This window comes from Diadema setosum, chromosome 5 (genome assembly GCF_964275005.1).
Source record: "Diadema setosum chromosome 5, eeDiaSeto1, whole genome shotgun sequence".
NCBI classification, from domain to species: domain Eukaryota; kingdom Metazoa; phylum Echinodermata; class Echinoidea; order Diadematoida; family Diadematidae; genus Diadema; species Diadema setosum.
Window position 1 is genome coordinate 11,506,522 of NC_092689.1, and position 12,957 is coordinate 11,519,478.

The window sequence follows — 12,957 nt, forward strand, 5'->3', positions numbered from 1 at the left end:
ATTAATTTTAAGCAAATCACATATTAAGGACACGTTGGCGAAGTTAAGACATAGTGTCATTAGGAAAGATTATAATACATGAAGTATGGCATTTATCTTGACAAGGCCTCATCTAACCTATGTACTGCACCGGGGAGGAGTTTATCTCTTGTCGAATGTCCTACATTGACGTCATAATGTTGTTTAAATGTGTGGTCAGACAGTGAATTGAGCGAATGGTATGTTACGTTATAAGCTATTCAAATTTGATGGAATATAGGAAACTAGCTTGGTATATTATGCGTAAATGAGATGTGTGTTTACAAAAAAGTCTACTCCACACAAATGCCCATTGCTGTTTGATGAAGTACAATATAGCTTTTATGATTATACCGAATTTTGACAAATAAATACTGTGGATAGGAGCTGTATAGAAATATTATGGAGTGTAATAGATATCAACCGAAGCAAGCATTATAGTCAGTATGCATATAAAGAAAAACCAAAAATTCAGAATCTGACAGTCTGAAAGGAATTATCACAATTTCTTGAATGATCAGTAAAAAAAAACAAACAAAACACTGAACATCGAGAGGGTATTAACTATTAAAGCCACTATTTACCGTTAGGAGCAGAGATTAAAAAAAAAAATGTTTTAGTTTTCCCATACTTCAGTCGTATCACAAAACATCCTACCATATAAAAATTTCGCAATAAAGCCTAAAACGTAAGGAAATATCACTAATTTTTGTAGACGTTTTATTCTAGAAACAATTTTAGTAAGAAATTGCTCATATTTTGTATATTTGAAAATTCTTAACATCCATGATACTGATCAACATTTTTGCATTGATTATTTCTATCACTAACTCACATTTTAGAACTATTCTGACGCACTAAAGTTTTTTCTCCTTCGTCTGCATATGGTAACAAACAGATCCCTTTGATCTCCCCCACCCCTCTTTGGGGAATAAATCGTCTTGATATTACGTAATCATCACATGAGAATTAACATGACAACTATATAACATGATACATGTGCTGTGCAGCTATGCACAAAATCTTAGTGAAGCACGATGGCCAAGACATGGGCCCCGCGCAATGGGGGAAAGCTAGCCTGCGGTTTCCGGTCCGAGGGACGCTTTGATCGACACGACTAGGAGCCTATCCCTTCTTTTCCTGCTCCAGGAAGAACCCAAGTTTCTTTTGATTCGTTGCAAGGACCTGACACGTACGCAAGGTACTACTACCCCCTCACACAGGACCCTCCTCGCCCCCACACACACACACTCACACACACACACACACACACACACACACACACACACACACACACACACACACACACACCAATGTAATATGGAGCTACACTCATTATTTTCAGTTCAAGCAATGCATTTACGTTATTTAACAATCACGATTACAATTGAATTAGAAATAAATTTGAGCAGTACAATAACAAATATAACGCAAGCATTACAAACTTTGATTAATTTTCTAAACACTTATACCATTCACCCTGATATTAATGATAGCAATGATAACAATAATGATGATGATAATGATGATAATAACAAAAATAATGATTATAGTAAATTTTGTAGTACAGTAATAACAACTATGGTCTTCTTTATAATAACATTTTTTTTTCATCTACTTATTTTTGATATCCAAATAGTACAAAATTGTCACAAAATAACGATGGCGATTTGTACAAGGAGGTGAAATGGCATATTGGTTTAGTACAGTGATGTAATACAAATACGTATATAAAGTAAATATGAATAGATACCTGCAGTAAGTATACCGGTATGTATATGTATATCACGTGCGTGTGTGTATGTATCGGAAGACGGAAAGGGAAGTGCTAGAATAGAATTCTACTATAAACAATCACTGGTATGAACGCTTACTCACACACACACACACACACAATCACGCACATGTACACACACACACACAAATCACACATCATACAAAGGTGATTTTTCCATGCGAATTAACATAAAAAAGGACCCAATTCGAAATGTATTTCGGATAACACGATTCCCTTTCTCATGCATTCCATTCCAAATTTCTCAATGCGAGGTATTGAATTCCCTACACAAACAAAAGTAGATAACATAACCAACCAAAGTCCAGTCATCAAGATGATTGATACCCATTGTCGGTGAAACAATGCATCCCCAAAAATTTCAGACAACTGCAGGGAGGGGGTGAACAACAGGTGACAACAGATACTGCCATTGTTTTAGAAAGTTTGCCCCCTCATTTGCGTCATCGAAATCGAGTTGACGCAGCCACCCGCCGTGACTGTTCACTTTTTTAGTCCCTGAGTCACTCGGTTTGGCCCATGATGACGGCGCGCGTTATGGCAACCCTTGCACGTGACAAGCCGGTTACCGGAGCTAGTTTCATTGAGGTCCCCTCACAGCCATTGTATGAGCTACTTCATGTACATCATTATTTTTGCGAGATTATGGCAGTAAATTTACACAAATTCGATTATGCTCAATTCAGTTTACTAGTAATTTTATCTCTGCACTTTTTTTTCAAGGATATCGTACATTAAAATGACAACACGTATATCTGAAAACAGAATAGGAAAAGAGAACAGGATTACATTCATAGTATTGATTGATTGATTGATTTTATTTCCGCAAAATAAAAAATATGTACATCACTTCTTATTGAACAATACAAAGAAATTATCACAAAAGTACATGAAACTGCGGCTGGATAGCCCTACTCAGCTCCGCCCTCATGGTGGAGCTGTTCTACCGAGGGGTCCAGAAGAAAACACACTCAGTATATCTGAAATTAACATGCAAACTTGTATCAACAAAAACTACACTAAACAGTATAACAATCACAACAATCTTTAATGTTTATACGTAACGAAAATGTGATCAAAGTAATCGACAATACATTGCTCTTTTTTTTCTAGGTAAAGAGGAAGAAAAAAAGAATGCAGGAGTCTGCCATCCTATGGTGATGGCAGCCTCAAGGAGTAAGAAACATGATAATACACTAACATACAAAATGGGCAATTTCCCATTGAACTATCTTGTGCCAGGTTTGTGAGATGGCGTACACAAAGGGAAGCTAATGGGGAAAGAAAGAAAAAAGAGAAAGCAACAAAGAAAAAGCAAATGAATGAATGGAGAGATAATCATATATGATTGAGAATAGTTGACATTCCAGTAACCTCCTATTTATTTATCATAACATCCATTTTTTCATGGTATTCTTTTCAATTTGGGATGCTACAACTATTTCCTTTCTAGGAGGAGACGCTTGTCTTACACGTGGTGCGTTCTACATGAATGTATCAATCTACTGGGTCATCTGCTTGTGGTTGTGTGAATGTGCTGCTAAAATAATCAAGATTTGCGATCCTGATACTAACTATATAGCTGATCAAAGGGATGACTGTGCTGCTCATATGCCTTTGTTTATTATTTACTGTCCTATAGCCTTGTTATCCATCTCAATATATCTAGAATCAGTATCATAAGCAAGTATCTACTTTGGTGACAAAATTTTGGATCTTTTATTTGCCATACCTGTTGTTCAAAATCATGGTATAGGCCTACATGCAATAGTTTATTCCAATTATAGGCTCATGTTGCTAACCTCTACGTTACAGGACGCCGAGAATTGAGCACTCGTATTACTTACTTTTCATTAAGTTAACTATTTTTGTTGCTCTTACTTTGCATTCATTAAATTTCTTGGTTTTAATAAATTCAGTTGAGCATAATTGTTGTGAACGGAAAAGTACTAAAATAGGATAAATTTCATTACTTGAGTACTCATAATCTATCACTGACCTAGTACCTCGTACACACGCTAATCAGAACGTGTAGTACACGTTTGCATTTTTGACTATTTTGGAAATACTCTTTTTAAATCATTTTTCAAATTTTCAGAGCACAGCATAAACAGTGGAATGTAATCATATTGAATCAAACTACCTCGCTGTTTAACTGCCTTGTTGACTCGGTAGTTTGTTTGTTTCTTTCTTTCTTTTTCTTGACGATTTAATAGGAAGGCGGGAACCGAAATCTACAAAAATATAAAAATGTGCAACATAAATGTTATGTGTATGGTCAATTCACTATCTGCATGCATCTATTCAATTTTCACACTTTACTCTAGTATTTCTATCAATGAAACTCTGCAAATTATCTGTGAACGAAATGGGATAATCTCTTTTAAGTCAATGTTATATAATCGCAATGTCTGTATTCAATACTTCAAATACTACGTAATCATTGTCTTCAATTTAGTCGTCTTGGGAAGAAACACATGACTCGAAGACTACAAAGTGAGAAGAAAAAAAAAAAGAAATATCCTGGCATTGATTTATTATTTTTGCCTCATCTACAGGTGAAATTTAGTAAGCGAGTACTGATACATATCCGTATCTTCAGATTTTCAAGTAAAGTAATCATTTATTATAAAAAAAGAAAAAAAAGACTGACCCTGCTATTTATGGCTACATATTAACTTTCATTCGCTACATCGAAACGTTCGTGCAGCTCTGCGGGTCCCTTGTGACCTAACGGGATGCCGTGACGCACATCAGCCAGATGCTTCCCGAGACCTAATCATCCGATTCCTGTTGAGAAGGCGGGGCAGGTCAACAGTACTCAGTCTGGCGTGTGTTAAAGGGGTTAAAGGGAGATGGGAACGGCCATGAAAAAGTTCCTACTGCTTATCTTTTATCTCTTTCTTCTTTTTTTTTTTGCACATTAATTTTCACATTATTGAACGCGTTTGAAATCGCGCTAATTTTTGGTGACTGTTTGAAATTTTCGTTTGTATCGAATAGTAGTGAAGCACATCTGAACGTAGATATGCAACAAATGCACCCTGTGTACATTCTCTTTTTTACAGTCCCATCCATCCTCCTCCCCCTCCCAGCCGCCATAAAGACAGACACAGACAGACGCAGACAGACAGACAGACAGAAGTAAGGGACAGCTATACAGTGAAAGCGAGAGACTTCTTTCCATATCTTTATGTCAATGCAAGTGAAATGACGCCTGCTGTTAAGGTGTTATTATCTAAACATTCAGCTTAGTTGTTGTTGTTTTTTAATTACACGACTGTATTTGCATTTCTCTTGCCCTCTTGTCTGCTGAGGCAATGTAAATTGCGCATATTTAGATGCATGAAATTGGACATACCTGTTACCAATGAATAAACATTGCTTTTGCTTAAAAATAAAGGCCACTTTCCTTTGTTTGTCGAAGCAAAAAAAAAAAAAAAAGAATAGGCAGAGTAAAATACAACAATGTTATAAACTTGACAGCCACCATTAGTAACAAAAGAAAATGAAAACTGTGTCATTTACTTTTTGATAGAGGTTATATCATGATATTATCAGGATTCGACTTTCCTGTTATTCATATATTTGTTTTTACAAAACATAAGGGAATGAAACTATCTCTGCTCTCCAAAGTGCGAACGGCTTTATTATCGTCCCAGTTTCCTTCGTAGGTCAAATGTTACCGGTGTCTGTAAGTGTTACGGCTTGCACCTGTTCGCAGGGGAGCTAGCCGCTAAATCCTTTTCGAAAACAAAGCAAACGAGTACTTTCCTCTTCTTTAATTAAACGTCTTTACGCTACAGTCATCTCTTTAACTAGAGGTGAGACAATAGCCCCATCCATCATCCGGTACAATCATACAATTCAAAGCATTATTTTTTTTTTCCGTTCACAGTATATCTTCCTTTATTGCAATGCTTTATTGATTTTATATAAATATGAAGTTTTACATGTAAATATATTTTCTTTTACTGTAATTGCATTTTTATTGGAAATGAATATAAATTGAATAAAATCAAATGAAGTACATGGAATGGCGTGGTTGTCCTAGCCACGAGTGTCGTATTCATTAACCAGGACTTTAATATACACCAACACGACAGCTTACTTCGTGACCCGGAGTTATGAAAATTTAGATGGGACACAGGTATGGTGACGGGTTTTTGTCGCCCTTTTGATTTGATTATGCCAAGAACTTTGAAAGGATAAATACGCAAACATGTACACGTCTTTGTATATATCTAGATATATATATACAGTCAACCACGCCTTCGTCGACATGTCACAAGTATTAAAGAAAAAAAAAATGGCCGAGCCGAAGAAAAAAAAAATACCCTGATGGATAGAAGCATGTATTGATTCGATTGTTTGAGTACAAATTCACATAAATCGAAAGATTTCTGTCTAGATTATTCCATTGATATTAGGTTGGAATGTGTATGCATGTATAAGAATTTTGACGTCCATTTTCAGCTCTTTTGACCGTCCAAAAATTTTGATCTCTCATGATAGCGATCTCAAAATGTTCTATCGCTAAACAATGCAGTAAATATTCAAAAACTTCGAAATCGTTACTGCGCATAATATAGTAGTAAAAGAGAAGAAGGAACTGTCGGCACAATTAGGATATCAGTATAATCCTATATTTTCTTTCATAAATGTTATATTTATTGTACTTCATTTCATTATACTTTTTCTTATTGTTGTCTTTATTTTGTGTAATTATGTATATCAATGTCTGACCGTTTGTTGAAAATGTAATAAAAAAATGAATTGAAAAGAAACACATACCTTTAGCTTTCGGTATGAAATAGCAAACCTAAAACTACATGTTTACGGAGTAAATTCTATGAAATATTCTGCCCAATGATAACAATATCTGAACGAAAGAACATAACGTAGTGGAACTCATTTACAATGCAAAGCTTGCATGTATAAAATTTTAGGTTAAAAAAACATAACAACAAAGCTCTAAGCAAATATTAGATAAAGTTGCTGTGAATTGAACAAAAAAAAAAAACTCAATCTAGAAACAGTGCGATATATGTCTGAATGTTGATGCAGTAAGAGAACAAGGGAAACTATTAGCCGCATAAGAAGAGCACTGTGAGAGCGTGACATAGGGTGTCTTTTGATTTTAGGCAGATTCAATATTGTTTATCTTCATAAACGATAATATTTTATTACAAATGATACGAGGATATCCATATCAAAGTTTCGATGAAAGAAAAATGTATAGATCTATCGGGACATGGCGAGATGGTGATGATGCAAAGCACATCATGGACATTATCTAAGGTTTGCCAGCATCGAAACCGCAGCCGCATGTACGCAGTAGTTGCAGAACTCTTTAGACATATCAGGTATCGGTATCGATATACCGCCTAGTATCGGTTTTAGAAACGAGTGTAGCCGATCAAGAATACATCGGCGTTCAAAGCGATCGTTCGCAGATCGGCGTACGTCGACAAAAGCTCATCGTTGTTCTCTGCTATGGAAAGTTTTGAAGAATCTTTTCGACTTAAAAAGTTAGTTTTATTAACCACACAGATGTTTAAAAATGGTATGTTCTTTCTTATCTTACTGAAACAAAGTGTCAATTTTCACCTGTTAAGCTTTCCGGAATGGTCATCTTATTTCCTTTAAATGCTACTTTATTTAAATACGTCAAAAATATATCATCTATCTATCTATATCAACATGTACACGCATGTGTTTGTGTCTGTTTTGCGTCACCTTTTCCCAACTTCACCTTATAATACTATTGTTAGAGTGTGCGATACGATTTCTGTTATAATGCTCAGAGTCTGCACTTATTCATCGTGAAAACGCAGTCATCAATAGATTGTCCGGCTCATTATTGTGATCACTCGTTATTGGTTTGTTTTTCCTTATGTCTGGTTGGTTTTATTGTCAATTAAGCTCGTAACGTGTAAATGGGAGGGGTGGAACCATCGTACGGAAGATGTAGTGTGTATTTTCTCTTCTCATGTCTTCTTGTTGAGAAATTTCACGGTCTAAACTGTCGTGTAAACTGTTGTGTATTCATTGTTGATTACATTATAAATGTGCCTGTGGGTGTCGTCGGTATTGGCAAATGTTGCCCACTGTTTTCTTTTGATCACGGTCACACTCATAAACCATTATCTTCTTCGTCATCGCCGTTGTGCTCGGCATTGCAGTCGATGTCAACATCCGCACCATAATCTCAGTCATCGTAAAACTGTGAAGTTATCATCAATCAAAGTATCAGTCTTATTGTTCAGTCATCAACAATTTACCCAAATATCAATCACAAAAAAAAAAAATAATCAGCACTGAAACTACCATCTAACACATAATGTAACATAATATATATATATATATATATATATATATATATATATATATACTCCTAGATGGGTCATTTGGAAGACATTTCCATTTGTTTTATATGCAAATTATTATATACATGTTCAATGGCAGTTTACGCAATGGAGACACGAAAATTGTCTCCTTAATGACCAGTTCTCTCCCTAATGAAGACACTTCCCCCCAATATGTCTCCCTAAGGTGCCAACTAGGGATATATATATACTTATATATATATATATATATATATATATATATATATATATATATATATATATATATATATATATGTGTGTGTCTGTGTGTCTGTGTGTCTGTGTGTGTGTGTATGTGTGCATAAATTCACATGCATATATATGTATGATCTACAAACATGAATGAATACATATGCATACATATGTATATATAATATATATAATATATATATTATATATATATATATATATATATATATATATATATATATATATATATATATTATGTACACATGCACATACACAAACATGCATGCAAGACAAAAGCGTGAACACCACAAAGTGACAAGCAAACTCATGTTATTACAATGAATTCTTTTTACTGGAAATTACATTATTTCAAAATGTCATATCATACATCATTTTTTTTTCTTCAACGTGTATCATAAAAGTCCACTGTCTATTGGTCCCAATGAAAAAAAAAAAATGTTTGAAAGTCACAAAGATATATGCACCTGTAGTTCAAACATAAGTTCCGTCCAAACAAAGCGATTGTGAGAATTTGTTCATCATCACGGTACTCGTGATGTAGCTTGCAATGTCCCTGAATTTCTGACTGAAATAATGCGTCATGTTACCGATGGTGAGTCCTTTTGACAGTTACATGTTGCGGCGAATCTTCTTGTGATTTATAACAGCATCAGTTGACAGATAAGTCCGCCATCTTGGATTTGGCTACAAACATTTATTTCTCTGAAAGCTAGAAAGTTAGTTTTGTTCGGACGATCTACGGGCCTCCGACGTCCGTCCTGATGAGCAGTCCGTTGTCACCGAATTCGACGTGGTTCTGCATGATTGCGTGCGGTGCACTCAGGAGCATCCCTGGGGTCATGGCCGGGGTGTTTCCGTTGCCCTGGAGAGGTGGGTTGACCGGCATTGAGCACATGAAGTACATGGGCTCGTCGCAACGTCGTACGAACCACTGTCCCATGCGGTTCATGCCGGCGCAGTAGGAGTGCTGCTGGTCCAAAAGCTGCAGGTTAGGTTCACCAGGCGCCCAGTTGACGTACGTCAACGGTTGTTGCGTCGTGCTGTATCCAGCCGGCCACTTCCAGCCCTCGTACCTCTCCAGTTGCTGGTTCCAGTAGTTACGCAAGCCAGTCCAGAACGGAATGTCAATAGCGTTTGGCGTTGACGACAAGCTCTTGAGGTGGGAGATGACGGCGTTTGATGACGGCAAGTCTGGGATCGTCATGACGCCGCCGAGGACGGCGACGCCGCAAGGAGCATTCTGTTCGCACATGAGCTCGGCATCGGACCATTTCATGGCCCTCGGAATCATTTTGAAACATTGCTGACCGAGCAGGAACCATCCTCCTTTACATTTTGCCGAGTATGGTGTGTTGGGTGCGTTAGGTGCGTTGGGTGCGTTGGGTACGTTGGGGGCCTGACTGTGACACAGAGCAGGTAAAACCAGCAAAAACGCCAACAACTTCATGACTGTTTTTCGTGCCGATAACTTTCAGCTTGGCACAATACCGTGGGTCTGAACACGCCGAAAGTTTGGGAGACAGTCTCTTCAACGTGTGTTATCTATCCGAGCCACCCAGCTATGAATGGTCATAGCGTAAGTAGCGAAAGGGCGATGAATTTTGCACACGACCCCCAAAGCAAGTGATCCGCCCAACGAGCGAAATATGGGCGTGGATATCCAAATGGGGGAAGTGCGCATTGAGTGACTAAACCTTGATGAAAGCGCGCATACGGAAACGAACCACGAGACAGGGGATAATCAAGACTGTGCAGCGTTCGTATGACAACAAATACGTAAATCCTCTAAGTTTTAATGAGAAAAAAAAAACAAGAAGAAACTAAATCAAGACAATATTATGTGTTAGGTCACGAAATCTGACCCCCTTTATTAAGAGAGCAAAAAACAAACAAACACATGGATATCACCTCAAATCATCACCAACATAAGCGAAAAAAAAAGTTATTCGAAGGCCTGAACACACTCAGTCGATGAATAAGCAATAATCATAGACATTATTGTATACTAGTATAAAAGAAATTATATTCACTCGTGTAATGAATAGATGAATTAGTCATCTCTGTGTTCGCTCTTTTGGTGATCACGAAACATAGGAAAAAATATGAAAAATATTTGTCGCCATTGTGCCTTAAGCAGCGTCTTCATGTTTCTGCTTTAATTATTCAAATTTATGCACACATAAATCATTATTCTCTGTGATAGTTAATTGCAGCTTTACCTCTCAAAGGTGATCAAGTCAGAGTGTGTAAGAGAGAAAACATTTGCGACTCCTAATAGCACGCAGATATTTTCAGAAGGCTGAGTCAGTTTACCAGGCTTCTTGTTCACAATGCTTGCACATGTATTACATGGCGTCCATCCGAAATCTTTGTTTACGCAATAATTAATCATAGCCAAGTGTTTGCCAAGCACTGCAGTGAATGCTGCGGTTCAATGACTGATGGCTCAGAAACATATTAACATGTACGGCAGTGAGAGGGATAGCGATGCGTCCCAATATATATATATATATATATATATATATATATATATATATATATATATATTTGTATAATATGTATGTATATTATTGCGCCCTTGGTTCAGGTGATAGAAAATTACTCCACTGACTCACTAATTAATGTGAAGCCGGGAGCATTCTTCAGGATTACGGGGAAACCAGCCATTTCCACACGTCTTTCATGAATGTCACACTCTCAACTTCAAATGAAGTGATGAACCAATGGCATACGCAATAATATACATTAAAGTGGCGTAATGTGCGTTTATGAACGAATGTCAGGCTACGGCTTCTTGCGGAGACAGTGTCCAAAACCACTCAAACATTAACACAGACTTATGAATCTATACATCAACCAGAAGGCTAGATTTTGACTTAATGCGTCAAGGGTTATGCGAACGAACTTCTGCATCCATCTTGGCACGCTGGTTTGGGGAATAGACCCGAATCTGTCGGGAGGTTCCTTTTGCTAGTCATTTTGGGGGATATATTCTTGTGGGGTTCCAGTGCGGTTACTTCCTGCCGCTTTAATTGAATTTCCCCCAGACTGAGGTAAACGGAACAATGACTCAGGCTTTCAGGGTTAAGAAATGGATTTAAGAATAGCAACGACATATAAATAGTTTTTATCATTTTCCCCCCTCTCCTCAAGAAGAGGCAAGGGAAGGTGCGCCGGCGGCATTTGCGATCCAATCTCCCCCGCATCGTCCCGCGTACGCGAACTAGGGTGTGCCCATAATTAGCTCGTTCACCAGTGAGCAGACTACGCAATCTTTCGCTTTGGATTGACGTTCTTAACCGGGATATTGGGGTACAGATTTTAAAACTGACACCCATTTTAAAGGTAGTAGTCCTCTGTTTAAAGCTTTCACTCATATTTACGGTGGTAAACAACAGGTTTGTTTTGTTTCGTTTTTCAAATTTTATACCAGAATTGAATACTTTTTAGCATCCATCATTTTAGAAAATGGAAGCCAATCAGAAAGACCAATCGATGATGCGTGTTCTTGCATTTTGATTTCTGTTTTGTTTGTTTTTTTTTTCACTTACTTAATTCAAGTTGTTCCTTCTGGAGAAGTGATAGTGTTTTCATAAATGAGACATGGAATTCGTGAAACATTAGATTTCATTGTGTTGCTTGATATCTATCATGATTGTATATATGGCCATTTTTGAAGGTGAGAATCTCTACTTGATAAATTTTGCCGAGTTTAGTAGAACAAGGCTATACCCGTGATTACTTTATCCTTGAAAGTTTAGCCAGTTAATTCTCCCTGTACTTCTCCATTAAATGACAAGCCAGGGGTACTCAAGGTACATGGGAGGGATTGGTCACGTAAAACTTTGGCCAGGTCATATACGGCAAGACTTACAAAGCAAAACACAAATTGACTTTTAAATCCTCTCATTTCGAGAAAAGAAAAAAGTCTACCTGTATAGGTGCAACTGTACATGTACTATACTATATTTGTAAAGTTTGCATTTGTCTCATCTTCTTGTACAAATCGATTATGCTACTTTGCAATTATTTTGCTTTATTTGAATATGGAAAAATAGATTAGATGAAATAAATGAAATTACTTAGACATATGAATTTTGAGAAATGACAGACCTCAACTATTAGAATAACGGCTGGATTTATAAATGAATAGTCAAATAACTACAGTATAATGACCTTAATTATCAAGTTAAAGGAATGATAGTGGATATGAGAATTGGGCTTTTACTTTTTGCGAGATACCAAGAAAACACTTATGAAATAGTACAGAGCATGCCATTAAGTTAAGCATACATTAAGTGGAATTCAAAGTTTATTTGATGAAAATCGGGTTTGCAATGACTGAAACATCAAAAAAAAAAAACCAAAGTAAAACAAAGCAATCGTAATAAAAGGTGGGTCCCACACTTTATTGGAATCGCTCTGTTTTGGATATCTCAGCCATTTCAAAGCCAATTTTCATCAAATAAACGTTGAATTCCTCATGGAATTAAATACTTTTTCATAATTTATAAGAGGTTTCTCATTATCTCACCAAGAAATGTT

General features: G+C 36.8%; 1 protein-coding gene across 1 annotated transcript; it reads right to left on the bottom strand.

Annotated features, from left to right (window-relative positions):
• Window positions 1-8,979: 8,979 nt before the first annotated feature.
• Window positions 8,980-9,879, bottom strand: LOC140229093 (27 kDa primary mesenchyme-specific spicule protein-like). Its single transcript, XM_072309358.1, has one exon. It carries the CDS (start codon window positions 9,857-9,859, stop codon window positions 9,149-9,151), a length of 711 nt encoding a protein of 236 aa, XP_072165459.1. The 5' UTR covers window positions 9,860-9,879; the 3' UTR covers window positions 8,980-9,148.
• Window positions 9,880-12,957: the final 3,078 nt, after the last annotated feature.